The sequence below is a fragment of the Apostichopus japonicus genome, chromosome 20 (assembly GCF_037975245.1).
Source record: "Apostichopus japonicus isolate 1M-3 chromosome 20, ASM3797524v1, whole genome shotgun sequence".
NCBI classification, from domain to species: domain Eukaryota; kingdom Metazoa; phylum Echinodermata; class Holothuroidea; order Aspidochirotida; family Stichopodidae; genus Apostichopus; species Apostichopus japonicus.
Window position 1 is genome coordinate 11600411 of NC_092580.1, and position 26481 is coordinate 11626891.

Genomic DNA, 26481 nt, shown 5'->3' on the forward strand with positions numbered 1-26481 from the left:
TACAACTTTATTGAAAATACCTATGAATCAAGACTTGATTTATTTTCCATCAAATTTTGAGTATCCACTCACATTGAAGACTAACATTTGATACTAACATTTAAGTGAAAATCTTCCAGGAAACCTGAATTTATGGTAACCCTATAATCATGTGTTTAATTCATATACATCTAAGAGTCGTCAAGTTCAGATACAGATTACTGCTACATATTTTGAGCTGAATGTCCGTTTCAAATGTGATGATGATCACCACATAAATGTTTTAGTATTTATGCTGAACTCTGAGTGGATAAAATCACTCAAAAATTATGCTAAAAAGATTCTCAGTACTACGATGAAAGCTTTTAATCCTTGATTTATATCTCGTTTGTGTTACCTTGGTGACATGCTTCTTTCAGCAGGCGGCATTTGTCTTTCACTGATGACGCACTCCGACCCATCTTGGCACCAATCTGAGCCCAGTCGTTACCAAGCTCCGCCCGTAAGCTGCAACAAAAACAGACAAAGTACAATAACTGTTTATCAATTTCCTACAAAGGGAACTTTGTATCAAGAAAGAATAATAAGAATGACACTTTACATTCATCACAGTACACACCACAGAGAAAGTTGGGCAACGAGACGAGAAACCACAACATCATTTGCAGAAAGGGGCAGACCACTCTATGCAGTGTAGAAAAACCGATGCATCAGCACCATTGTATTCTTTATGTATGTATGTATGTATGTATGTATGTATGTATGTATTTTAGATCCTCCTGCAAGCAGGAACTTGCGAAGAAGCCATCATTGGCTTATCAAAGCCGCAAGCTGACCGAAGTCACTCTCTTAGATTCACATTTAATGTCCATGATTATGAATTGTCAGTTGTCAACAACTCTGTAACTGGACGACATACACTAATCTTGGAGTGACTTTATGATTGAAAGGCACCGGCATTAACCACTAAGCTAACACTCCTAGATTATGTAATTGTCTTGGTTGGTATCTCTGCATTCTAAAATCCTTGTTAATGAATAACATTTTATACAATTATGCCACTACTCCAGCTTCTCCGAGATAACGAATATGCTCAAATGGATACTGTCTTACGGAATTTACAAAATTAACACTGAACCAGGTAAGCTAATATTGATCATATCATGTTCAATGTTACTTTTCATAGTGAATGATATGAGGAGCAACTACAAAATTCACATCGTCAGAGAATGTAACTTTACCAGAATTGGTTGCTTTATAATATCCAATTAAAGAATATGAGAGCAAATCCTTGACACAATATCGTTTTTTTCTCAGCTGACAACGGTTAATCTAAATTACTTATTTTCTTTTGCTATAGCATTTACAATCATTTCTGTGTGTATGTTTATAGAGAACTAACCTTTTCAGTTTTTCAATATCTAGAGCAGAATACCTGAAAGGAAACAAAAAACAAATAAATAGCATGTTTACTATAGGCATAATAATTAGTAAATAAATAATAATAGTAGTAGTAGTAGTAGTAGTCATAATAGTATTAATAATAGTAGTAATCATAATAATAGTAGTAATCATAATAATAGTAGTAATAATAATTAGAAGAAGAAGAATAATAAGAAGAATAATAATACAAAATAAAGAAGAAGAAAGAACAATTATAAAAATAGTAAAAAGATGTTTTAGTTCATGATTGCTATAACGTGTTCATCATTCCAAATGTACATGCTGCAGTCTCAGACCAGATCAAAAAATCAAACATAATAAACCAATTTAGAAAAATAATTCAGACAAATTTCTTATTTTGTATGAGTGTGTGTAAACTATCAGAACTGATTTCACCAAGGATACAACATACTTGAAGTTATTTACTGACAGGAGATATGCAGTGAACCTCTTCAACTTGAAAGTACAGACCAGCTTTGTCTTACTTTCTTCTACAATTTATAACTGATCTCTATAACTTGATATCAATGCAGCCTTGTTGCCGGGGATTTTGCAGATGCTACAATTTTCCTTTGTTGACACAACTTACTTGCCAACGTAGTTTTTGGCATCATACATCCTCTGGACTCTACGATAAACAGCGAACAGAGGCCTGTTCAATCCAGCTGCGATTGTCCGGTAGAAGTCCTTCCGATCCTCTTTCTTCAACTGGAAGATAACCTCCATGGCATCCTTCAATTTGTTGGTCTAGATATGAAAGACATTTAACGATATTTGCATGTAAGGAAATGTTGTATGGAAGTTGGTAAGCATATCTAATTAATTACACAAAAGGACCAATGAAATTATTCTTAAAAAAACTCTAGAGGCAAAAGAATGAAGAGAGTGTCAAATGAAATAGCAAACAAAATGTAACAGCATGATGAATAACATGCTGTATATCCCCAACATCTTTGCTACCATCAAGATGAAGTAAATGGATTAAGAATTCAGAATTTTGCAAAATTTTCTGGGGGTTTTGGGACTTACCAAGAAAGTTATATTCTAACCTGCAAGCCTACAACACTCTCAAAACAGCTGTACTTACATCTAGCTTATTTACAACTACAAATTTGGCAGAGGTTATTATTGTTTATATGCCCATGTGGTTAACAGGAATAACTAAGTCTGAGATTTCAAATATATATTATACAGGGCTTGTGCAATGTGGCACATTGGTCCACACAATAGACCAACAAATGCTTTGTTTTCTCCTTTACAATTGAAATGATGATATAATCTTGAAAATTTGTTTTTGGACTCTGTTAATTGTTCTTGTTGAGGTATGATAAACTAAAATCATCACAACTACACAGGGATTCTATTTGTGGAGTGTCCTTAGTACATCAGGGGAAACCAATGAAAAATCAAGGACAGTTTGATGTGTTTTCCACATGTGTATGATATCATATATTACTGCACAATGCTTGAATAAAATGAATGAATTTCACAGTTTATACCTCAAGCTATCAGGATGGGAGATTGGCTCATTTTATTTCCTTTTGATTGCTCAGTATTATCAATTCTAAATTAAGACATTGTTATCTCTTGAGGTATAATACACTGCTTTCGCAATCTTACAATGTTTCAACAAATCCATATGGACTTATTGCAATGGTAACTCAAACAAAACTTGTGGGAGGCTGATTATGGTTATGGCACGGTGAACAATTTATATTTGTTCCTTAATTATCCTGCTCACACATAACTGAAACCTCCCTCGCACACTCCCATCAATAAAATAAAAACCTCTCCTTCTCCTTACTTTCACATAATCTTCAATATTCTTCATTAAGATTGCAACTTCTTCCTTTGACCACATACCCTGTCTCCAGCTGTGACCTGAACAAGACGACATTATTCAGAATTACATATTTATGAAAATCGAAGCAGTTAATAAATATTCATGAAGTAAAAACAATGTGGAAATGTTTAAAGCACACAACACGCTAAATGACTTAAAGCAACAAACACCTTTTATCTTTGGAACAGCAATCATTTATTATTATTGCTTAAGATAGTGATGGGCACTGGGGTAGGTTAGAGTAAACAGAGATTGGATCCAAGAAATAAGATAACTTTAACTTCACATTGACGAGGGGAATCATCATACTTAACTACATCCAGGAAAGCTTCATTTAACTCTGATGTACAGTACTTTACAAGTATTTTCAATTCATGTGACCTTCTAAAGAGAATTTGTGCACAACTGAATTAAATTTGAAATAAGACTAATCGACAAATTCAGCCTTTCTGGAGGAAGTCCTCTTGTTTCCCCCCCACCTCCCCCGGCCCTGTACTCCAGTTGATAACATACCTTGTTCCTGTAGAGACTCTTTTGCATGTTTCCCTGTAAACCAGGACTGATTGACGCTCACTGGCGATTTCTTTGTATCTCTGAAGTCGTCGTACAACTATGAAGAAAAATAAAAATGTCAAATTTGGATGCAATGAGGATATTAACAATGGGAGGAATGCTAGTGAATGTGACAAACTCATTGGAGTTACCACCTCAAGTACTGTGGCATACTCATGCACAGTAATATTTCACAATATTACCTAGCCTAATTTGGTCAGCAAGTTTAAACATTTTTAATGTAAACACTTTCAAAAGTACTTATATCTTAGGTTCTGTTCCTTCAAACTTGTTCTGTTATTGATTAGTTTTTGAATAAAAGACACTACAAAACCATACATTGCTCTTGAGGAGTTTTGAGGACTTATATATGTGTAGAGATACTGTAATGTAATAAACTAAGTAACCAAATAACTGATATGTTTGTGCTCATATTTATATGTACAGCAAAATGTGAAATTAGAAACACATCAGCTAGTTAAAAGCTTTTCTAACCATTAGGCAAAGCCATATAGTTAATGGCAAACTTTATGAATCCACAAAAATCATGCTTTTTAGTTCCAAATAATTTGTCAAAAGCAAACATTTCCTTACATCTTCCTCATCAGCAGGGTCCACCTCCACGATGGTCTTCCCCGTGGCAACAGTTGCTAGCGTCTCCATGGGTTCCAACCCTTCAGTTCTACCCACCTTGTCTTCATCACTGCTTCCTACATCATCTGCTTCTACAGTAACAGTCGCCTCAGGTACGACAAGACTTCCTGTGGTCATGTCAATCTGACCTGGAAAGCAAACATAACCAATAGAGGATGGTTTTTGAAAACATGCACAATAACTGTTCTTTGATAATTTTTTCAACTGCTAAATGGCACTGATGAATGTTGCTGTGAAGGTTTTGTGTTCAAATAAGGATGAATATTTTAATAAGAACATTTCCAAAACTTCACTTTCATAGAAAACCACTTTCATATCCAAAAACTCACTTCCAAAAACTAATTTCTCTAAAATCATGTCTGGCATATATAACAACTAAGAGAAGTAAGATTTTTTTATGCTTGATTATAAATTATTATATTTAGATCTATGTAAAAATATGTCACTAGCACAAACAGGGCAACCACCAGCTTTTTTGCAAGAGGAGGAAAGCTAAGGAGTTGTGTCATCCAGGGGAGGGGTCCAAGGGAAGGGGTGTGAAAGGGTTATCGTATGCAAAATGGTGGTACATACAGTAGTTTGTAACTTTTGTTACAATGTTGAAGAATTGTCAAGTGTTTATGTTGTACCCCATACAAGTACATATATTAATGTGCTGTACAATAGAATTTTTAGTTATATTGTTCTGTCTGACAGTGGGGGAGGGAGGGTGGGGAGGGTGTGGAGGGAGAACTGATCTCCTCCAGATTTTTTTCTGCACGCTAATACCCCCTCCCCCAGAAGTATATGCGGTTGAGCCCCTTCCCACAACAAAAGCCACATAAGAAAGAAATGTAATGATAGTAAAAATGTGACGAGAAATGTCCCGTTGGTGATCACACTTACCAGCAGAGCGAATGACAAGGTGATCATGATTTCCGACAGGATCAAAGGCAACAAATTGGTTGTGATCTTCAGTGTTGAATTCTAAACCTATACCGGCAGAAGAATCTTCATCTTTAATATCCATGCCTGAAAGTAAAAACGTCACAATTATGATTCATGAGCAAGGATCATAAATCTTTAAGGGAGTGAAGACTCGCGCACAAAGAAACGTCTCATGCCAGTAATCTGACCTAGTTTCGAAGGAGGTGTAAGAAGTGTTAGACACCACCATCCATCCCAGAAAATACACACACAGCTTGCACAGTTAGTGTATAGTCAATACATGTAGCTACTGTCAATACCCACAACACAGTGTACATAGCAGCGATGGACATCTCAGCAGGGAGTTGTTATGGAACTCCCTGATCTCAGGTCCAGATAAAAGATAACAAGGTATCACATTTCATTATATATACTGTCTGCACTTTGTAGCGACAAGAAGAAAACTTCACTTGCAAGCAACGGAATGTTACTTTTTTCAGAGGGTGGCACACTGTTTGGGGCGAGTCTGCAATGCCTTTTAAGTAGGTTCCTTAACTTTTTGTGTAATTAGGTACAATTGACAGGAATTTTTACTAAAGATCCTATCACTGATCAGGAATGGGGAAAATTCAGCTCTACTTATCTTGGTTGAAACTGTGCTATAATTCAGTTCACTAAACTATGACAATTAAAAAGAAACAAAAACATTTGCACAACCATGTCCATACAGTAGTAAGTTGGTCAGCACCATTCTTTGAGTCAACTGTGTTAGCCAATACCTGATAATAATTTTACCCTAAAGCTAACTGATGTTGAAGCACACTGCAGGGAAATTAGTATAATATATAATGTTGAGGAGATCATTCTTACTTTATCTTACAACAATTCTATTTTTGTATCTATGCAACAGTGCTCTGATTTTAATAGTCATTTCTTATGTTGGTTAGTATATACTGTAGGCCTGTGGCCACAAAATTCAAGAAATAAACGACATGCTACATAACTGTCCATCAGAGCTTATGTGGGTTGCTTTTAATTAGAGATTCTATTTGGACTCATAAGCAAGATGTAAGTCATGTAACAGATCAACATGATCTTCTGTAGTGTATAGCCTAACCTGCATGTCTGAACAAATTGGTAGGTCTCACTTACATTGCTATCTCTCAGCAGAATTTACTGTGCAATGACAAACAAACCTTACATCAAGAGGTTTATAAAAGTTAAAACAATTCCTCACTAAGGCTTCCATGGCACAATAGACAGGTGTGTATGATAGCAAGAACCACATAAAAAAAATTGTGGTAAGCCTAACTTTGGTTCGACTATAGTACACAGCAGTTAGGCTATTTTTCTCGTTGCAAGAACACTGTATACTGTGTTAATCACTGGTTGCACACATTACAGTATGTACTGTATGTTCACCGATGTTGGTCTTCCATGTTTCCCACGGCTTACTTCCTGTTTACAGTCCGGGAACTTCGTATAGAAAGATGCCAGGATGACACCGAAATACCAGGATGTTCAAGGTCCAATACATAACATCGATCCCTATATCAACAAAAGTTAATTTTCTTACCTTATCCGGTGGCTTCGACACTTACTCAGTTAACTCTTAAGAAAAATATGGTCACTTTATCTTCAATAATTTATTCGTTACTGTGGGATATTCCTTTGCGCGGTATCTTCAACCCATCATATGATTACAGAATGGAAGCCTTCAACTTTAACGTCTACATAGGTTAACGCACACGCTCATTGGAATATTTTGTAGCCATGTTTATTATGTCATTGTTGTATATTGGATATGCATTCTACGTACTAATATGGCTACCAAAGAGACCTTGCGTAAGACGATGGCGCGCTATAGAAATAACTACCAACTGGATGTTGTTGGCTAAATGGTACATGTGGACAATATCACTGCACTTACAGCCTAAGTTGCATTTTCACCGTATAACGTACAGTCAGTAGTGCGGGAGCTAATTAATTACAGCATTTGACAGGTCCGGAATTACTGCTCTCCACCGATTTGCCAACTTATGCCATGGCTGCTGTCAGTCAATTTTTGAGGTCTTCTAAATGCTCGTTGTCTCTATTGAATGGAAAGGTAATTTCAGAGTGAAGCTCAACTTTAATATACTAATGTCATTATATCAGTTAGCCTCCTACAGTATCTAGGCCTAGGTAATTTCTTGAGGCCCTAGCCAATTCTATGGCAGTTAAGTTGTTCTGTACGTACTGTGCAATAACCTAACAATGTATGTACAAATGTATCTCAGTAACTGCAGAAGCTTATTGAATACCCCACCATTGTCCGAATTTACCTTTCTGAAGCGTGGAGGCTCAGTTGCAGCAATTATTTTGAGAACAGTGCAGAATTATGTCATAGTAAAGCCCACCGAGCCTCCATGCTGATGTGGAGACAGACTGACAGAGGTTGAGATTCACTTAGTTGTGTACATTTGCAGATAATTACAATGAAGAAATGTACATTAATTTCTCCATAATTTGTATTCATCTTGCTCAACAGGCACAGGCCCTATCAGCTATCCCTGCAAGATGGCTGAATTTACAAGAACATCACAGTAAAGAGCTGATGGCCAAATATGGAGTGACGGTGCAGAGATTCAAAGTTGCAGATACGCCTCATGATGCTGTACAAGTAGGAAAAGACCTAAGTAAGCATTATCTGCCCATTAGTCTATGTGAGATATATATAAACACAATTTAAGGCATGCTGGTATAGCACAGTAGCATGCTGACAAAGTGACACCCGAGGAAGCATTTAGCTATTGGTCTGTATGACTAAAATCAATTAAAATTCTTTTATCTAATGCAAATGGATGAACTTGGGTAACATGTAACTTGAAGGAGACACAACCTGTGCTATCATTGTATCGTCTATATGATAGAGATGAATGTTATACATGAGCAACTTCTCCAAACATCATTAGAAAAACATCCCATATTGAATGTTAGTTCACACAATAGGCTGAAGACTTGATCAAGTCTAAATATGACACCATCAAGCCACATGTACTTCATTTACTTTTGTTGTTTTGTTTCCATGATAAACGTAACCTATGCATGCATCATGGCGTTTATGTGTTACCCAGCTTGTAAACACGGTCTCTGAAAAGGGAAGGTCGGACCAATTTCATATTTAGTGTGTAGAAGTACCACATTGAATGCAAGAAGCTTATTGTTTCTTGTGGAGGTCAAAGGTCATTTGGGGTCCCCAGGGGTCAAATTGTGAAAACCTTGAAAACATGATATCTCAAGAAAGTAAGCTTGGGCAGATCTCATATTTTAACTTTGTATGTACCACATGAAGTACAAGAAACCTACAGTTTTTAGTGGAGGTCAAAGGTCATGTGGGGTCACCAGTGGTCAAATTGAAAATCTTGTAAACAAGATATCACAAGAAGTGTAGCTTGGGCAGACCTCATATTTGGTGTGTAGAATATACCATATTGAGTGCAAGAGACCTAGTGTTTTTGGTGGAGGTCATTTGGGGTCATGGGAGGTCACATACAAGTGAAAACCTTGTAAACATGATATTGCAAGGAGGGAAGATTGGACAGGTCTGATATTTTGTTTGTAGATGTACCATATCAAATGTAAGGAGCCTAGTATTGCTTTTGGTGGAGGTTAAAGGTCATTTGAAGTCAACAATTATGCCAAAAATGTACTTCACTCCCCACTTACCTGTCTCTCTACACAAATGCAGCCTCCTAAACATATTATCGCAAGCGAAGCTTGGACAGTGTTATTGTGAATTCATTGTTTGTCACATCACACTGTATTATTAAGTGTGCTGTACACCCTCACTGTACATTACGTCCAACTCAACTCATGCAGAAAACTGCTATGCGAAACCACAATGCTTTTTTTTTTTGGGCCTGTCTCTTAAACTAGGAGATCTCCCAAACTTAACAGGATTTTCTTAAGCTTTGTAGGGGAGTTGTTCATCATAATGATGTCTGTCTTATATAAGCTGCAGATGATGGTTAGGTTTGCATCCCCCTGTAACATTAAATTAATATCTATTGGAATAGCAACCTGTCAGCTTTTAGAGGTGCAGTAGGTCATCTTTGTTGTACCTGGGTGATGGGTTGGTTGTACGTGATCTACACTATGACTTCTGCAAAATTTTATTTCAGCTTTCAGAGATATGAATGAATTGACATAAATTTTGTAATATGCATCATATATGTAAACCTTTTGCATTTCTGACATATAATTTTTTGTCTATTATTACAGAAGCCAAAGAGTTGGTGCTTAAAGCTCAGATCTTAGCTGGTGGTAGAGGTAAAGGAACATTCTCAAGTGGCTTGAAAGGAGGAGTTCATTTGACCAAAAAGTAAGTCACAATTTGGAAATCTTTGGATTAATTTTACCCATTTAACTGCGATAGTTGCGCATGGATTTCAAATGTACATCTATAGATAACTGAATTTCTATTGGTTAATAGTTTTGGTGTTGGTCATTTTTTTCTTTCATTTTTTGTTAAATATAAAGTGCAAAGCAAAATACATTTGAAGGACAGACTGGTGTTTAAAAATAATCTGAAAATATGTATGAATATAGTATTATTTAATGTAGAAAGTTTTCTCAGAAGTTTTATGAGAAGTTTAATCATAAGGAATCTATTTTCACCTATGGGTGTAAAATCTGGTAACTGGACTGTGATTTTTTCACACAAAGTAACGTTTTGTATCTTAGTGTCCATGTATGCCAGTAACAAGCTTAGGAGGGATGTGTATGTGGGAGAGCAGAAGGATGTTTAGCTGAAGGGTAGCCTTGTCTTTCTTTCCATAAAAATGATAAACTCATGACAGCAGTAGAACATTGAATGATGTTGGATAGAACCATTTTCTTTGTGTGTTTATGCGCTAAATAAATGGTCTTCCATATTAATTGATGGGCTTCCTAAGTAGTATACAAACTTGCACCACATGTTGCATTTACATGCAAAAGAAATGCTATTTTTGATCTAAGGACTATGGGAGTATATGAAGAAGGTTGTTTATTCTCAAGTACTTTTAAATGATTGAATTTTCCTAACAGCCCAGATGACTTGGGACCATTAGTTGAACAGATGATTGGACACAAGTTGAAGACAAAGCAGACACCTGGCGATGGTGTCCTCGTCCAGAAGGTATGAATCGCTGAAGTATTATATCACACTCATTGGAAAGAGAAGAAAGAAATTAGACTATTGCCAATGTTACAAGCCGGGTAGTATTGGATAGTACTGCTATTACATAAATTTACAATGACTCAAATTTTGAATGACTCCAAGATAATATTAGTGTCAAAATAACAGTTACCTCTCTTCTTCAACAAGACGTCACAGGGCAGTGTAGTCGTTGGGAAAATACTATGGAATAAAGTAACAACAAAAATGTACCTATAGTTTGATGAAAGTGTGTGGACTTTATTTGTATATGTTGTTTGTGCCTATATAGATGTATATACTCCTATATCACTCAGTATATTCCATGATACGTTTGTTCTTCCCAGGTGATGGTGGCCCAGGCACTAGACATCTCTAGAGAGACTTACCTCGCCATTTTGATGGACCGGGAGAAGATGGGTCCAGTCATAGTCGGAAGTCCGGAAGGTGGCGTGGACATTGAAGAAGTTGCCGAAAAGACACCAGAGTTAATCTTTACCGTAAGATCCTTTTGTACTTTCATGCGAAAGCAAACTTTGCTGTCGAGTCAGTACGTTTAGATTTACATATTTATTGATTTATTACGATTGTTGAATTTTGCAAAAGAGCCACAAATTGTAATTTTTTTTATTTCTTAAGATTTGAAGCACACCATAAACAATCATTACCACCTAAACTGTTTCCCAAACATTTGCAAAAAATGGTTCCCATCTGAAATGACTTTCTAAATTGAAAAAGATTCTAAATTTGAGCTCAAATGTTGAATTGGAAGCCACCTAACAGGTAAGTAGTTATCCATAAGCCCTTACAGGCTTCTCCCACATTTGTGGTCGCTTAAGCGTTGTAAAAATAACTGCTGATTATTTATGATCATTATTAATATTATTATTCACATTTTTTTCCCCTTGTGCAGGAAGCTATAGATATTACAGCCGGTATACAGGATGAACAAGCTATGAGAATGGCTGATAATTTAAAATTTACCGGACCACTTCAGAGAGTGGTGAGTAATTATTCTATAACTTCAAGAAATTAATTTTATAATGCCAAAACCAATTACCAGTATATTGTTTGGATTATGTTTTATGTGTTTTGAGAAGTTTCTGTCATTGTTAGTCCTTCTCCTCATAAACTTCACCTCCCCCCCACCTCTCCTCCACCTCCCTTCCATCCTACTCCTATATATTTAGCACAGTAGTCCATTAACTACACTTGGTCTGTCCACTATGCTTAGCTCAATGCTTCTCAATTTTAAAATCTACTTCTTCTACACTCACAATGATTCTCTTGGACTAAATGTTTAAAGAAATCTTGCAATCGGTCTAAGAAATTGTCCTTCATTAAGTTTAGTTTACAGTGTAACATGATTTGTTTATGCTTTTCACATTTTCATGTGAAATATTTCCATATATCTGTAAGTAGAGGTGACTTTTTCAAACTTCCCTGGATTTGTAATTAAAGGTTACGTTTCGTTTCTACCGACAGGCTGCTGATCAAATCAAGAATTTATATCAGCTCTTCCTGGCAGTAGATGCAACTCAAGTTGAAGTCAACCCATTTGGAGAAACACCTGATGGTGAAGGTGAGAATCCTATGTGGATAAAAAAATGATTTTATCAGGCATGAACTAGACTATATAACATCTATGGAGATATTCCTTGCGTTATCAATCCAAAATTGGGGATTTGACCACTTAATATCTGGATTGAACCACCCATGTTTAACAAAGTCCTTGAACTGTGAAACAACTTGTCGATACTGGATGGGAACATTATGAAATATCAGCCTTCCGTTATAGCTATACTGTTTATTGTATTGGCAATTACCAAATGAATGTTTCATACAGAGGGAGGTTATTTGTTCAACCATCTCTAGTGACAATTAACATCTATGTCATTGTATGTTCTGTTTTGAAAAAAAAACATTCATGATAATGCAATTAGTTTTTTTTTCTTCAAATTTTCCAAAATGGGAGTATAAATGTTAAACTAAAGAGAAAGAAAATACATCTTTAATAACCTTAAAAACAGTCGAGAAGGGGACAGCGATATCATCCTTTTTGATTGGACACTTCCTCTATATCTTCGCTCATCTTTTCCATCAGTCGTTTGTTTCGATGCCAAGATCAATTTTGACGACAACGCCAAGTATCGTCAGGAGGAGGTCTTTGCATTGGACGACAAAACAGAGGGTGACGAGAGAGAAAAGATGGCAGAAATTCACAACCTCAACTACATTGGAATGGATGGAAACATTGGGTGCTTGGGTAAGCATTTACCACTACCATAGTTGTGGTCATTGTTTTTATGTAAAAAATATTAAACTTCTAAGCTCATACCACTTTGCTCTTAATCCCTAGAAATAACTTTTTTCTCCCTTCTTTTCATTTTTGGCATGTGTGATAAAGGTTTTTGTTTTTTTAAACTAAAGGGGATTCGACAAGCTCATGTTTTTTCAGCATTAGTAGTTTTCCCTCTCCGTACCTGAAATGATCTTCCATGTTAAGGCAGGATGTGAGCAACTCACAGTCACTGTTGTGCGTACAAATATAACACTAATGAACGGTAATGTTCCGAACAACATTCAAGTTATAGCTATCATTATGAAAGACAACCTCATTGGATATTGGCCTCTCCTGTCACATATGTTCAGGCCTAGATTTTCAACACAATGTCAGCCAATCACGTCACATTTGCACACCATCAATACATCCCTTTATTCCTTTCCCAGTGAATGGTGCTGGCCTCGCTATGGCAACCATGGACATCATAAAATTACACGGTGGGGAGCCAGCTAACTTCTTGGACGTTGGAGGAGGAGTGCAGGAGAAACAAGTCTTAGAAGCTTTTAAATTAATTAGCTCCGATACTAAGGTAATTTTGATGGTGCAACAAGCAAGAAGGTTGATGACTTGAAAGCAAGGAGACTAAAAGACTGTTCCCGGTGACTGTATGATGTTGGAGAATTGAGGAATTATGGTGTTTGCATTCTTAGCATGAGTTTAAGGTCTGGAGTGGTAGTAGTTGTGTCTCTGTCGAATAGAGTTAATACCATGCTACTGATTTTGGAACTCAGGTTTTAAGTAGTTTTAAAGTTGATCAACGTGTTTGTTGATGAAACCAAAAGTAATGAGCAAAAATCTTGTATTGCCCAGTGTACAAGCTTTGCCGGTATTTTTGACATCAAAACCCATCGACACCCTTCACAAAACAGTAGGCAAAAACTGTGTGCAACAGACTAATGAGATATATGTAAAGAAAAGAATGTCGTCGTAGATAAGAAAAAGAAAGCAGTTAGGTATGATTGAAAGTAGCCAACCTCCTTGTTTGAGTCTTTAGTACTCTGCAGCAAATTAGATGAAACTGTTCTTTATAACCCTTCTTTTCTTTTCTTTTTTTAATTTTATGTATTAAAGTTAATACTGACTTTGTGAACTTCCTCCCTGTAAACATTTCATATTTATGTCTAGAATGGAATAACATAAATAACATAAAATAAATCAAAATGTGGTATTTCTTGGTTCCAGATGGGTGTTTTTTTTATATAAATAATGTGATAAAAAGTGTTATTTCTTGTGATTGTTTCACAGGTTAAAGCCATCCTCGTAAATGTATTTGGTGGCATCGTGGATTGTTCAACCATTGCTAATGGTATCACGTCCGCCTGTAGGCAGATGGAACTCAAAGTGCCCTTGGTGGTCAGATTAGCAGGTGAGTAAGAGGAAGTATAAAACGGTGCCATTAAACGATATAAGGTGGTAGCAAATAAGTTTCTGGCAGAAATTTGCCACAAAGAGCAAAATTGGTTACCTTTGGTCAAAGTAGGATGTTGCTGCTGTATTTCCTTTGGAGCAAGACGGGACTGTGGGGGAGGGGGGTGAATCTAGTGGGCTTGGCATAGAAAAGACTTGCTGGGCTCTTTTTCAATTTTCCATCAGTGGGGTTGGGTAAATATTACCCTACCAAAGTTCCCTGACCCTATCATTCTGAAGTAACACTGTAGTATGTCCTATTGCAGCCTGGTACATATGACAGAGAGGGTTCAAGTTGTCAGGGGGGTTCGGAAGCTCAACAGGTCATTATTTGAGTTTCTCACAAGTGAAAATATGCAAATATCTAAGCAAAAAAAAAAAAGTTAATGATAAATTATTTGAATTACATTTTGTATGGAAATAAACATGAATAAATGTGAAGTTTTGCCTAGAATATTTTAAATGACTGCCTTTGTCCACTGATTCAATCTTATTTGATCTCTTTTGGTAAGCACCATGATTCTCAAGAGAAAGTTTTGAGGAGGCAAAAATTGTGAAAACATTTGAATAGGAAAACTATCCTATGTTCTGTCGTGGAACAACGTCTCGCAGTCAAATAATCTTTCTTTATTATGTCATAGGTTTGAACATGGAGAAAGCATCGAAAATTTTGAAAGAGAGCGGCCTTCCCATCAAAACTGCCACAGATCTGGGAGATGCCGCAGAGAAAGCCGTTGCCTGTCTCAGATGATGGTCACGCTTATCTTTAAATCATCCTTGAAATTTATGTCCATCGTCTAGAGACATGTCTGTCCTCTGAGACATAAGTAGCTGAGAAAAGGGATTGGACAAATAATAAGTGATATATATATAAATAAGATCTAATTTGGTCAAGAATTTTTGTCTCTCATTGGAGACACTTTTTATGGAAAAAAACTATGGTATTTAATCATAATGTCAGAATAATTTTAACTCGTTCATTCAAACTTGAAAAGTTTGAGATATAAAATGACTGATAGAATAATATATTAGTTGAAAATAATAAGATTATTCTTTGTCTAGAGGTGTAGAGTTACAACCCCCCCCCCCATAAACCCCACATAAAATTTTGTTTTGGGAGAGTGCTCTCAGATTTCCGTACATGGGCAGTCAGCTTCAGTGACCCCAGAGCCACACCATCTCCTTTGAACACAAAACCTGGATCCATCTGTTACTCTGGTTCACCAAATATATACTACCAATGGGTATGTAAGGCACCTCAAAGAACCAGTTGAAAGTACCAACTGCACAAATACCACCCACTCTGTTCCCAACCTTAGGTTGCATTTAGAAGGTTAGAATGCCAAGTGCTAAGTAAAATGCCATGTCAAGCCGAATGTAGCAAGCATGAGATAAGCTATTTCGGGTTAAGAAAGAATCTTGTCAAACTTGCCTTCATATAGAACAACTATTAGTATCATAAAGTAATCCCATGGAAGCTTTCTCAACTTGACAGTAAGTTTGTGAATTAGATACGGCTTTTCACTACTTTTATAAATTTAATTAAATACAGGTCTGTTAGTTTAGGATCTATTATTTGGGTTTGGACCAATCAAGCCAAAGAAATAAAGACAGTTTTTAATGAATTCTTTTCTGAAGGGCATTTTGAGTAAATTGCCTCAACTTGAGTCAGGAGTTTCTCTTTGACACCCATTTCTCCTACACTGCTATCCATTTTCCAGAAATGAAAAGATGTGAATAAGTTTATGGAGTTTTCTTCAAGCATTTCACAAGGCAATAGTCCAAGCTATCAGTGGAACTTACAGGGGCCTCGTCATTGTGGGGGGGGGGGGGGGGGAGCAAGGAAGGTTATCTAAACTTATCCTATTTTGCTCAAATGCAGTTTACATTACCTTTTTCTCTTAATAAAAAAAGGACTGTTATTACCCACAATGTCTAACTGAATTAGTGTTACAAAGATGGATCCCTAATTCACAGAAATTTTCATAGATATATGGGGACGGACTGAGAATGGATCAAGTTGTTTGATTTGTGTGCCAAGGCTCTATGTTGGACGACATTTCATAGAAAGTATGGGTGGGATTTAAATATAGAATTGCGTATCGCATTTTTGGAGTTTACTATGAAATCATTTAATATGAAACAAGTGAATCACTGGTTGATACCGTATAAAATATTATGAAAATCCAATGATTCCTTTTTTTTTCTAAATAAAAAAAAAAGATATATTATACTTTCTTATGAAACTGTTTTGTGTCTCTCTTCAGTCTTATGAAATACTGTCTGTTAAAGTTTAAGGGATTTTTAAAAGGTTACATTTCATTTAATTAATAATGGGGATGCGGGAGGGAACAGCCTGCTTTAATCTCTATTCTTAATTTCTGACAAATTTGTCAACCAGAAAATGGTTACATCAAATTTCACCAAATGTGAAAGAGAAACTGGATCTGAATCTGAACAAATTTTGTTATATGAAGAAAAAGGTTGTACAGTTTTGTCAGTGAGCTATTACAAACTCAAGACTGCTACAGAAGATTAAAATGAGGAAAACATCTGTAGATTTAGCACAAAATTGCTGGTTTAAAGTTAACTACTACTGTATTACTGTTAACTACTACTACTGTTAACTACCAAAGTTAACTTACTACTGTTAACTACTTTTCAAAAGATGGGCAAGCTTGTAGAAAGGCCATTCATGTACTAGCATGTTAGCACCTGTACTGGTAATAACCTGTGTATGAAACTATGAATGTACTCTTACTTGAGCATTTTGAAAAGGTACTAATGCAAAATGTTTTACTCCAGCTCCAAGCATACATAGGGAATTCTTCTTGTACTCATGCTGTCGTACTCGTACTACAAGTGTAAAATGATGAAGACGCAAATAATATGACAAAGTTTTAAGACCAAACATGAAGCAACACAAAACTTGGCTCATTTATAATTTATTTTTCATTTCTGCACACACATGCACATTTCATCAAATTATGCATAAAACTTTAAATATGAATAATTTGCATTTGCTAAGCAACTATGACATTCAAGGTAAGTCTCTGAAGTAATGTTGATGATAAAACTGCTCTCAACTTTTTCACATTCTCGATTCTTTCTTTTAGGAGATGTCGTTGCTCATACTATACGCCCAAATAAAACAAAACTGAATATGTCTTCTTTCCTTTCAATAATTCTTTTAAGACACACAAATTCTGTTTTCCAGTCTCTCCAAAATTTTATCCATAGCCAAAATGGAAAAGTTGGGAACGAAATTCAACCAACACCTTCAGAATTGTATCTTTCTTTGAAACAGTATATTATTTAGCTTTGCTTTGGTGGTATCCATTCTTCAATTTTAGGCCTGGTGGTGGTACTTGGCACATATTGGCGCTTGGTACCAGAAAGATTTTCCTCATGCTCCTTCCATATGAACTTTCTGTCAATCAGTGGGGCAGTGGTAGGTGGTTCATCTGTCATTAAATGCAACCACCTATGCCTGTGAGTAAAACAAATTAGTACCCAAAGAGGTCATTTGCAAGGATCAATATTTTATTTTGTAATCTTGTTGATTTATCCTTGAAACCTGATACATTGGAGTGTTTGATAACCTTTCAAGGTTTTCTGTATAGAGAATTTCATCACTTTTTTTGGATAGAAATATTATTTTTCTCTGTGAATCTGAATGCTATTAAAACTTTCTGTTTCCTGTAGAGGAATACTGTTTGCCAGCTATATTCTCTATGTAAACTAATTATTTAATACTTAAAATTGTTGTAATGACTTTCACATTTGCCACCTCCCTTTGAAAATATGGAGATATGCTCAATGATATGAGTTCTCCCTCCCACCTCCAACAACTTCACCCACAGATATCTTGCCAACCTATTAGTTATGTCATCAAATCAGACATTCAAGATACTAATGCTAATTAAGATTACCTTTCTCAAAAGCAAGGTAGGTAAAGATGCCAAGGCAAGATGGTAATTCTGTTCAATTACAGAATACTGAGAGTACATCCATTACATCATATCATGATACATTTACTCACCATTCTGGGGGTACGAGAGAAGCATCAAAGTCCCAGTATCTGTCCTTTCTGTACTCCACCCATCTGTGTCGAGCTGTCATAAAATTAAATAGTTTACAGTTATTCTTAAGCTGAGGTTTCTCTCAACACTACACAAACAAACATTCTTCATTAAATGACTTCCTCTTCATGGGTCACTTGACTTTCTCTAAGGGGAGGCAGCGGAAGGGGAGGGGGGGGGATTGACAAACTCCAGCCAAGCCCTCAGCATCGATAAACAAATGCCAGCATAATAAAACATTAATGAATAACAATTCATGTTTCCAATTACAAATCCATTTTGGTATTTTCTACTGTCCATTTCATTTCAATCTGCTAGCTGCTAATGGTATTTTTCTTGATAGCAATTCCACAATTTACACATTTGTCTCTTAAATTCATCATTTTTGTTTTTTTCAAATACTGTGGCCTTAATGTGCCATTATGAGAGGAAATATACTAATCTTTGGATAAAATTAAAAGTATTGGCAGACTATACACAAAAAATTGAGGAAAACAAATCCACCCTTTTCTGTTTGTAGTCACCATGGTTTTTCTGAGTTACTTCGTTCATTTGTCATTGGCAATAAAATGTTACGATAGCCTCACAGATGTAGTCAGAATGGCTATGGTATTGAAACTTCAACTCCTGTGTGATCAACATTTCAAACACAGTCATATACATACCTACAAAGTAATTGTTGTTCTGGTAGTATCTATTCCCATACCTATCTTCACCAATGAGTGTACCAATTCGTAGATCTTCTCCTCTGAGCAATGAAAAGAGAGAAAACAAAAATAAAGGAATTTCGTAAGTGTGTACGTTTCAATGAGTAATTACACAAAAGGCCTCAATGATCTCAAGTTCTTTTGGGATATCATCTATAGGGATATAAGTTAGTGTTCAAATTTTCATGCATTTAGCAGTTTTGAAGGCTATGAACTTTGTCTCTAATAAAACACTATAGTTCCTATGTACTAAACTACTATGCATCATTACACTTGCATCTTAATTTGCCCATTTTGTATAGCATTTTTCATTTCACTGATCTACAGTAATTGAAGAATCAATTTGACTGCATGATATCTGACAACTGGTGAGTCAACCACATTGTCGCCATACAACTTTATGGTACACTATTCAAATGACACATGTTGAAGCTGACAACATTGGTCACAAATATGAGTTGCAGGTGTAAGTAAAAGCTCATGGAAAATGTTGCACGATTCCACTTTCATTATAACTTAAGCCCCTTTGAATTAAGGATACTATATATTATTATTAATGATATGGAACTTATGTAAAATAGCGGTCCTACAGCAGGGATGTATATGTACATTGGCCAATGTAGAGAGCGCCCCTATTTATTACCATTGTTCATGGCATAACCAGTCTGTTGGCCTGACAACTATCACAATACGTAGCAAATGCTTAAGCCATTGTGTCGACGTAGGATAGCCCAAATCTTACGATGCCAGACCTTGTTAGGTCTGAAGTAACCTAGCCTAGGCCTAGCCACTGGGAGGCCTAGCCTGTGTCAAAGTTAGGCCTGGGCTAACGTTAGGCCAAAGTCGTGAATTGGTTATCACGTTAACTTTAGGTAACTGACATTTATGTACCGCCGCGAGTTACATTTAAAGTAACTTGGCAGATAGAACTGCTTACCGCAGTAATTTCCAACAGCAGCCTCTTATACCACCATTAACTCGAATTGTTTCGAAAAATCTCCTACTGACAGCCCCAATTGAGTTAGCCATTGTTGTTGAAACTGTCAGTAGCCGAACTGTATGCTGTACGCACGTAACGTCGTACGTATTCATTCGTAGGTTCAACTCTACTGCATCTTCAATTTCTATAGTATTCCATCTCAGCAGTGTATGAGTACCATAGAAATTGATAAATACAAAAGGAGGGCGGAATCTGCTGAAACGTAAATGCTCGATTATCGAGCGATAGTGAAATTAGTGAAAACTAGAGACCCTATAATATAGGGTCTCTAGTGTAAACCAACCCTAATTCCATTTCTATGGTGTAAACTTAATAGTCTTCGAATTTGAAATCAGCATTTCAACAAAAAATAATAATAATACAAAAATAAGACCTGATAAATTCGAATAAGCTTTGTTTATTTAATTTATTCGCACAAATTGAAAACAAGAAATACAAATGTAGTAAAATACATGGGAATGGGAACAAATCAAAGTGCAGGGATGACACAGAAGAGTCCAAAGCAGACTTATTTCCACTGCGGTCCCTAGAATAATTTCCGATTACTAGCCTTATTCATCGTTTGAAATAAAAGTGAAGTATTGATGTTAATACGTACATCCTTCAGTGGAGTTTTTTCACTTTCGCACAGTGGCGTAGCCAAGGGGGGGGGGGCATGGGGGCGACAGCCCCCCCCCATGAAACTGGGATTTTGGGTGTCGAAAAAAATTACTTGTGCGAAAAATATATCATTGATCTGAATGGTTTCGAATCTCCATGATCACCACTCATGACCCTTCGACCGCGGACCGGCAGTAGGCTATAGTTGCTGAAAAACCGGACGTGACATAGCGCATAGACCGGGTTTTCACTTCTGGGACGTACCCTGATGCTCTTAAAACCGCTAAAAAACCAAATTTTCAAGAAAGGAGACAATACTATCGCTGAGAATCAGTCTGTTTCAGACGCAATCTTTGATCATGTCAGTTTGACATATAGCGTTCGGTCATTCAGTATGTTACTTGGCTGAAAGCGCAGTCAATCTTTTCTTATTTTCCACGCGCAATTTGCCGATTTGTCGAAAAATGTGAATGCCGGTGTCAAACTCACAATTTTGTGGTATGACTCCCAGGACGGCAAGTCGAGAAACTCACATGCATGCAGTCGCGGCGGATAGCTTTCTTCGCCTATAGTATGTATACGGGGACACTGATTTTGGGGCATCGTTCCTATAGGCCTATATTTGAGGCCCTGGGGTCATTCCTTGACCGACTTGGTGCAATATAATGTGCCCATTTCGAAGTTAATGTATTCACAGATTGTTAGTTGCCATGGATTTGAACAAATGAGGGGTATTCTATCCTGAAACATAGGGCAAAATTGGGCTGGGGTTTCCAGTTCGCCGCATCATTGTCAACTTGCACTGGGTTCTAATGTTGATGTCAATTGGAATCACTGATAACAGAAATAATCCACCAAAAACTAAGGCCGCATGAACTTTATTGCAAATTTCCTGAGTGATGAATTGTAATTTTCTCCCAAAATCACGCAACTAGATGGCTGCTATCCAGCCTGGCAAGTACTTGCGGCAATGCCGTGCCATCTCCAGCGATCTTGCAGATATTGGAATCTGAAATTTTCTTGGTACGCTGTGCGCCAACCGATGGTGGCGCTCCGCTAAGATAGTACTTGCGGCCGGAATACTCGAATCGATTACGTCCCCCCCCCCACCCCACGTTTCAAATCGGATTGACGCCCCTGCTTACAAGGCTTAAGCCTTGTAAGCAGGGGCGTCTTTTGGGAAGTGTCATTTCCGACGATCTAGGCCTTTTTACCTAAAAATTTTGGTACGCTGCGCGCCTAGCTACCCATGGTAGCGCTCCGCTTAGATAGTAACAAGACGCCCTCCCATGAAATGGTCAACCCCCCAGCGCCCCCCTCCCCACTGAAAAATCCTGGCTAGGCCACTGCTTTCGCATAACACAGAAACAAAAATTACAAACTCTTCCTTACATAGAATATCAGTCACTACATAACGTCGATTTGATGTTACCCAATTAAGACCTAGGCCTAATTAATTCCTACACTATCATGGCAATATTATAAAACATAAGAATATAGTTCACGAAATGATGATCTCCTCCTCATTCTATATTATATATATATATATATATATATATATATATATATATATATATATATATATATATATATATATATATATATATATACCCACCCCACCACCAAGCCCCCTCCCTCCCCCCCCCCCCACCGCCCACCCCGCACACAACTCCTGAGAACCAAATTGACACCGAAGGATTGTTTGCTTGAAAGCAAAGTTTCTCTAAAAATGTTTTGCACTATTGCGATATGTGAGTTGCTGCAGCCATGTACGTAGGCAAAGTGTTGCGTAGATCAAGACTCAGGGTACGCAGTCAACTTTTTTCACGGCATATGAAACCTGTTGCCTTGCGACGATGACGTCAGGATGTCGCCTGCACTTGTTTTCATACTTTGCGTTAGGCTAAGTCTACATAGTATGAGCTTAGTCACCTAGCTATTGAACCTACGGTAGATAGTCTGCTCAAAGTCTGCTCAACTTGCTGAGGCCAAACATTAGACAACTGTAAATTTAGTATAAGAGAGCAATATGATGTACAACGAAGCACGGCTAGTAACGTTTCCAGTGTATATTCGAAATCTTCGAATGTGAATGGGTATGCTTATTGATTATTTGATCGATGTTAATCGAACTCGAAGACAAGTTGTTATAAATTTATAAACTGTAGCCTACAGTGTAACGCAGTTAAGTAACAGTTCGTCTGCTAACGTCCGAGGCCTAGCTTAGCGCTAGCGACAGTTCTCACTATGGCTAGCCCTAGTCCTAAGTTAGCCCTATAATTGTAAAATGTAAACTTAGAAAGCCTACTGTAGCTTCAGGCTTACCGCAAGTAACACTGCAGGTCATACATGGCTAATAATGATGCAAAGATATCGAAACTAAGTTAATGGCAATCAGTATTCATTGTCCCTAAATAAGCAGGACATTTAATTCAGATAATGTAGGTAGGCCTAGGCTACTATTACTAAGTTGTAACTTGCAGTTGTCCAGGACATGATATTGACATTCCCCTAGCCATCAAGTGTTATTCCTGCACCTACATTAACAGGTTTTGCCTCAGGCTGTGATTCTATGTTTGAAGGATGTTGGTCATATTCCAAAGTTAAAGACATCTCAAACAGAAAGAAGTTTTTAGGCCTAAGCCTCTAGGATAGTCTAGTTCAAGATAAAAAATGAAACATTGCCTAAATACTTGAAAGTAACATACTATAACTCCTATTAGGCCTATTCACCACTTAGTGTTAAATTTTAATGTGAATAAGAGCCTAGACTAGAGGCTGTGAAATTAGTCAATGATCTGGTTACCTTTATCTGCGAGTCGTGTGTGAACTTTTCATTTGTAGCATAGGCCTAGTTGTTAACAATCACAGCTTTCTTCTTGAAGGCATTGAAGACTCGCCCCAAACTGCGTGCGGCCATCTGAAAAAGTTAACATTCTGTTGCTTGCAAGTGACATTTTGTTTGTGTCGCTACAAAATGCAGACAGTAATGAAACTTGATACCTTGTTATCTTTAACTGGACCTGAGATGTCCATAGCTGTATCGTTTGCACACTGGGCTGTGGGTATTGACCGCAGCTGTATGTACGGACTAGTGTACACTAGTGTCTAATTACCGACGGTAGCAAGCTGTGTGTGTATTTTCTAGGATCGATGGTAGTGTCTAACACTTCTGTTACACCTCATTCGAAACTAGGTCAGATTACCGGCATTATACGTTTCGTTTTGCGCGAGTCTACACACCCTTTAAGATATAGGGATAATACAGGGACAGTATATGCATCCAGGGCAACTCTTAGACTCTTAGTATATACATGAATCCTGGGGCTGTCCCTGGAAATCGAGGATGCCTGCTCACCTTAAGATAATACCAGGTCGCACATGTTCAATTTTCAACAAGCGTTTAACTGCCACTTAACATCCTTAGATGTCTGTGAAAATTCAGAAGAATCATAACCGTCAGGAACGTACTTTTCAAAACTTATAGGTTGTTATAATCTGGTGCTAGTACTGGTGACCTTAATCTGGTGAGCCTCTTGTGTTTGTGCAATAGGCAGAAAGCAAGTCATAATTAAAGGAGTATATTTTGTCAAATTGATCATTTTATTGCATTTTGATATCAGTTCTAAAGGAGTATACTATTTTATGAGAAACACCTGCTTTTACCAAAGTGCAGCTAATGTTAACGTTTCATTTTTGCCCTTCTGTACAGCTTAATCTCACTAAAATGGGATTCGAGGATGATTTAGAGAATCTCTACCAGATTCTGGACTCGCCTTGTCGAGGATACGTTGATAGTCAGCAGATTCAAGACTTCCATCAAACTCTCTACCTGAAGAAAATCGGCGCTGATCAAGTGGATGCCGCTCTCAAGCAAGTATGTGGGGATCAGAAAGTTTGCAGCAAGAAGCAGTTTGTGCCTCTCCTCTTGGAATTGGAGAGGCGGAGGACCATCGAGGAGAGAGCTTGGTGGGATTTTAAATCCCTAGACATGAATGGCATGGATCAGATCACCATCCAAGATGCATTGTTCCTCTTCAAAATCACACTGGGGGATAAGTTCACAATGATATACTGGGGTAAGTTCTTACTTTCTCGGAATTACTCCAAGGAACCAACCAGTTTTGAAGAGGTGAAAATGTGGCTGTGTAACGTCCCCGATGGAAGCAGTGAACCCTGTTCTAACCAGGCCATTTTTGAAGAGATTAGTAACTTGCAGACAGAGAAGAACAAAATGGATTATAGGAACTTCAAAAAGATCAAAGCTCTCCAGGTGAGTTTCATTCCATCTGTATGCTTTTTGTTTATTCAATTTAAAATATATAGAGGGACATTTAAAATACATAAAAAGAAATTTAAAATACATGAAAAGACATTTAAAATAGTTGAAAAGACATTTAAATGACATAACAAAAGGTGCAGATAATTTGATAGCATTGCTTGACAGAAACAGATCTACTATTTACCTATCATTTCGTGATTCAGTTTTAATCATAAAAGAGGATGAATTTGCATAATATTTTTTTGGGGCATAATGTCAAAAGTGGTATAAAAATAAATGATAAGTACATTAAATTGTTAATTTTAATTCAATATCTATGGCCAGCTGACATTACAGAGAAGGGAAAGGGAGGTACTGTAGGTAACATGGATTTATCACCTTGAACTCCTCTTAAATAAACAACTGTTAGGACATTAAAATTAGCTAAATTGCCAGAAGTAGACTTTTCATTGTAATATACAAATTTCATTTTAATATACAAATTTCATTTTAATATATACAAATTTCATTTTAATATACAAATTTCTTTGGTTTCAAATAATTCATTGTATGCTTTGTCCTTTTCCTCTTCCTTATAGATAAACATCAGTTCGTGTGTGAAAACGCTTGTCTCTTTTTCTTTGCATTTTCAAAAGTTAGATTGCTTTTAAAAGCTCTGCTATTTTATTCTTCCTCAACCGCTTTGTGATTAAATTTCATTGTATCGTGATATCATGTGATAATATTTATTCAAGCTCAAACTTAACACTCTATTGCCTGCCTTCCAGTAACACAGTGATGAAGAAAGCCCTATCTTGGATCATCCTGCAACTGTGTCTGATTTCAATGTAACTTGTGATATTATGTGACAATATTTATTCAAGCTCAAACTGAACACTTCATTGCCTGCCTTCCAGTAACACAATCATGAAGAAAGCCCTATTTTTGAATCATCCTGCAACTGTTTCTGATTTTGTCATTTGATAAGCCAGTGGCAGTTCTTGTTTTTATTTGATGCACGACAGGATGATGACTTTGTTCAAACTTTGGAAGCGAGAGAGAAACAGCAGTATCAGGATAAATTTAGACAAGGAGCCAGACGAAAATTAAATAGGTAAGCAAGAAATTAACTCGGTAATTTGGAAGCGTATTTTTAATATGTCATAGCCCCCGTGTTTACTTCATGGTCGTTGCACTTTGATATTAGCAGCACGATCAGTAGTAGTGTATGGTTATTCTAACATATTAAACTCAAGTTTTTGTTAATATTATAACCAGTTGTATTAGTATCGCAACTGTTTGGTAACAGTTACCGTAATAAACAGATTTATTCTCCAAAATCACTTAGACCAAAAAAATGAGGTAGTTCTAATAGGAAATGTTTGTCTTTAAAAGGGTACTATTCATTAAGCATTTGTACAATAGTATTAGATGTTTAGAGCAAATGCAAATTAACTGTTTAGTTGAATTGCGAGATGGGAAAAAATCATGTTTTTTTTTCCATGGTAATTAAATACCTGTCGT

At 36.8% G+C, this 26481-nt stretch overlaps 4 protein-coding genes across 10 annotated transcripts in view; 2 read left to right on the forward strand and 2 right to left on the reverse strand.

Annotated features, from left to right (window-relative positions):
• Positions 1–7120, reverse strand: part of LOC139960837 (uncharacterized) — a 30018-nt gene extending 22898 nt beyond the window's left edge. The window contains exons 1-8 of one of the 7 annotated variants that reach the window (XM_071959433.1): positions 6954–7120; positions 5357–5482; positions 4412–4599; positions 3779–3875; positions 3227–3303; positions 2012–2169; positions 1382–1414; positions 377–486 (exon numbers count right to left, since the gene is read on the reverse strand). In XM_071959433.1, the coding sequence (XP_071815534.1) occupies positions 377–486; positions 1382–1414; positions 2012–2169; positions 3227–3303; positions 3779–3875; positions 4412–4599; positions 5357–5480 (787 nt within the window). In that variant the 5' untranslated portion in view covers positions 5481–5482; positions 6954–7120. Of the gene's footprint in view, positions 1–376; positions 487–1381; positions 1415–2011; positions 2170–3226; positions 3304–3778; positions 3876–4411; positions 4600–5356; positions 5483–6494; positions 6764–6799; positions 6819–6953 lie in introns of those variants that run through there. The other 6 variants (XM_071959438.1, XM_071959436.1, XM_071959435.1 and 3 more) reach the window with 6 other exon arrangements.
• Positions 7121–7283: 163 nt separating this feature from the next.
• LOC139960839 (succinate--CoA ligase [GDP-forming] subunit beta, mitochondrial-like) lies at positions 7284–16481 on the forward strand. Its single transcript, XM_071959439.1, has 11 exons — positions 7284–7484; positions 7908–8055; positions 9641–9740; positions 10448–10538; positions 10904–11056; positions 11470–11559; positions 12042–12138; positions 12661–12822; positions 13287–13429; positions 14146–14266; positions 14949–16481. The coding sequence occupies exons 1-11, from the start codon at positions 7422–7424 to the stop codon at positions 15056–15058; spliced, it is 1278 nt and encodes a 425-aa protein (XP_071815540.1). The 5' UTR covers positions 7284–7421; the 3' UTR covers positions 15059–16481.
• On the reverse strand, positions 15380–20193 carry LOC139960840 (NADH dehydrogenase [ubiquinone] 1 alpha subcomplex subunit 12-like). The gene is made up of 4 exons (XM_071959441.1): positions 20034–20193; positions 19055–19137; positions 18350–18422; positions 15380–17797 (listed from the first exon to the last, which is right to left on the reverse strand). Exons 1-4 carry the CDS (start codon positions 20186–20188, stop codon positions 17623–17625), a joined length of 486 nt encoding a protein of 161 aa, XP_071815542.1. The 5' UTR covers positions 20189–20193; the 3' UTR covers positions 15380–17622.
• A 2431-nt stretch (positions 20194–22624) lies between these two features.
• LOC139960843 (uncharacterized) overlaps positions 22625–26481 on the forward strand; it is a 56645-nt gene continuing 52788 nt past the window's right edge. The window contains exons 1-3 of the mRNA XM_071959442.1: positions 22625–22792; positions 24409–24969; positions 25983–26071. Coding sequence (XP_071815543.1) covers positions 24424–24969; positions 25983–26071 — 635 coding nt within the window. The 5' untranslated portion in view covers positions 22625–22792; positions 24409–24423. The remainder of the gene's footprint in view (positions 22793–24408; positions 24970–25982; positions 26072–26481) is intronic.

Excerpts from the sequence above, each read along its gene's own strand:
- LOC139960840 (XM_071959441.1), bottom strand. The coding sequence starts at position 20,188 with ATGAATACGTACGACGTTACGTGCGTACAGCATACAGTTCGGCTACTG. Across the intron at positions 19,138-20,033 it reads TGCTGTTGGAAATTACTGCG|AGGAGAAGATCTACGAATTG; the intron begins GTAAGCAGTTCT and ends TTCATTGCTCAG. Across the intron at positions 17,798-18,349 it reads TCTCTCGTACCCCCAGAATG|GCATAGGTGGTTGCATTTAA; the intron begins GTGAGTAAATGT and ends TTTTACTCACAG.
- LOC139960839 (XM_071959439.1), top strand. The coding sequence starts at position 7,422 with ATGGCTGCTGTCAGTCAATTTTTGAGGTCTTCTAAATGCTCGTTGTCT. Across the intron at positions 9,741-10,447 it reads GGAGTTCATTTGACCAAAAA|CCCAGATGACTTGGGACCAT; the intron begins GTAAGTCACAAT and ends TTTTCCTAACAG. Across the intron at positions 12,139-12,660 it reads AGAAACACCTGATGGTGAAG|TCGTTTGTTTCGATGCCAAG; the intron begins GTGAGAATCCTA and ends CTTTTCCATCAG.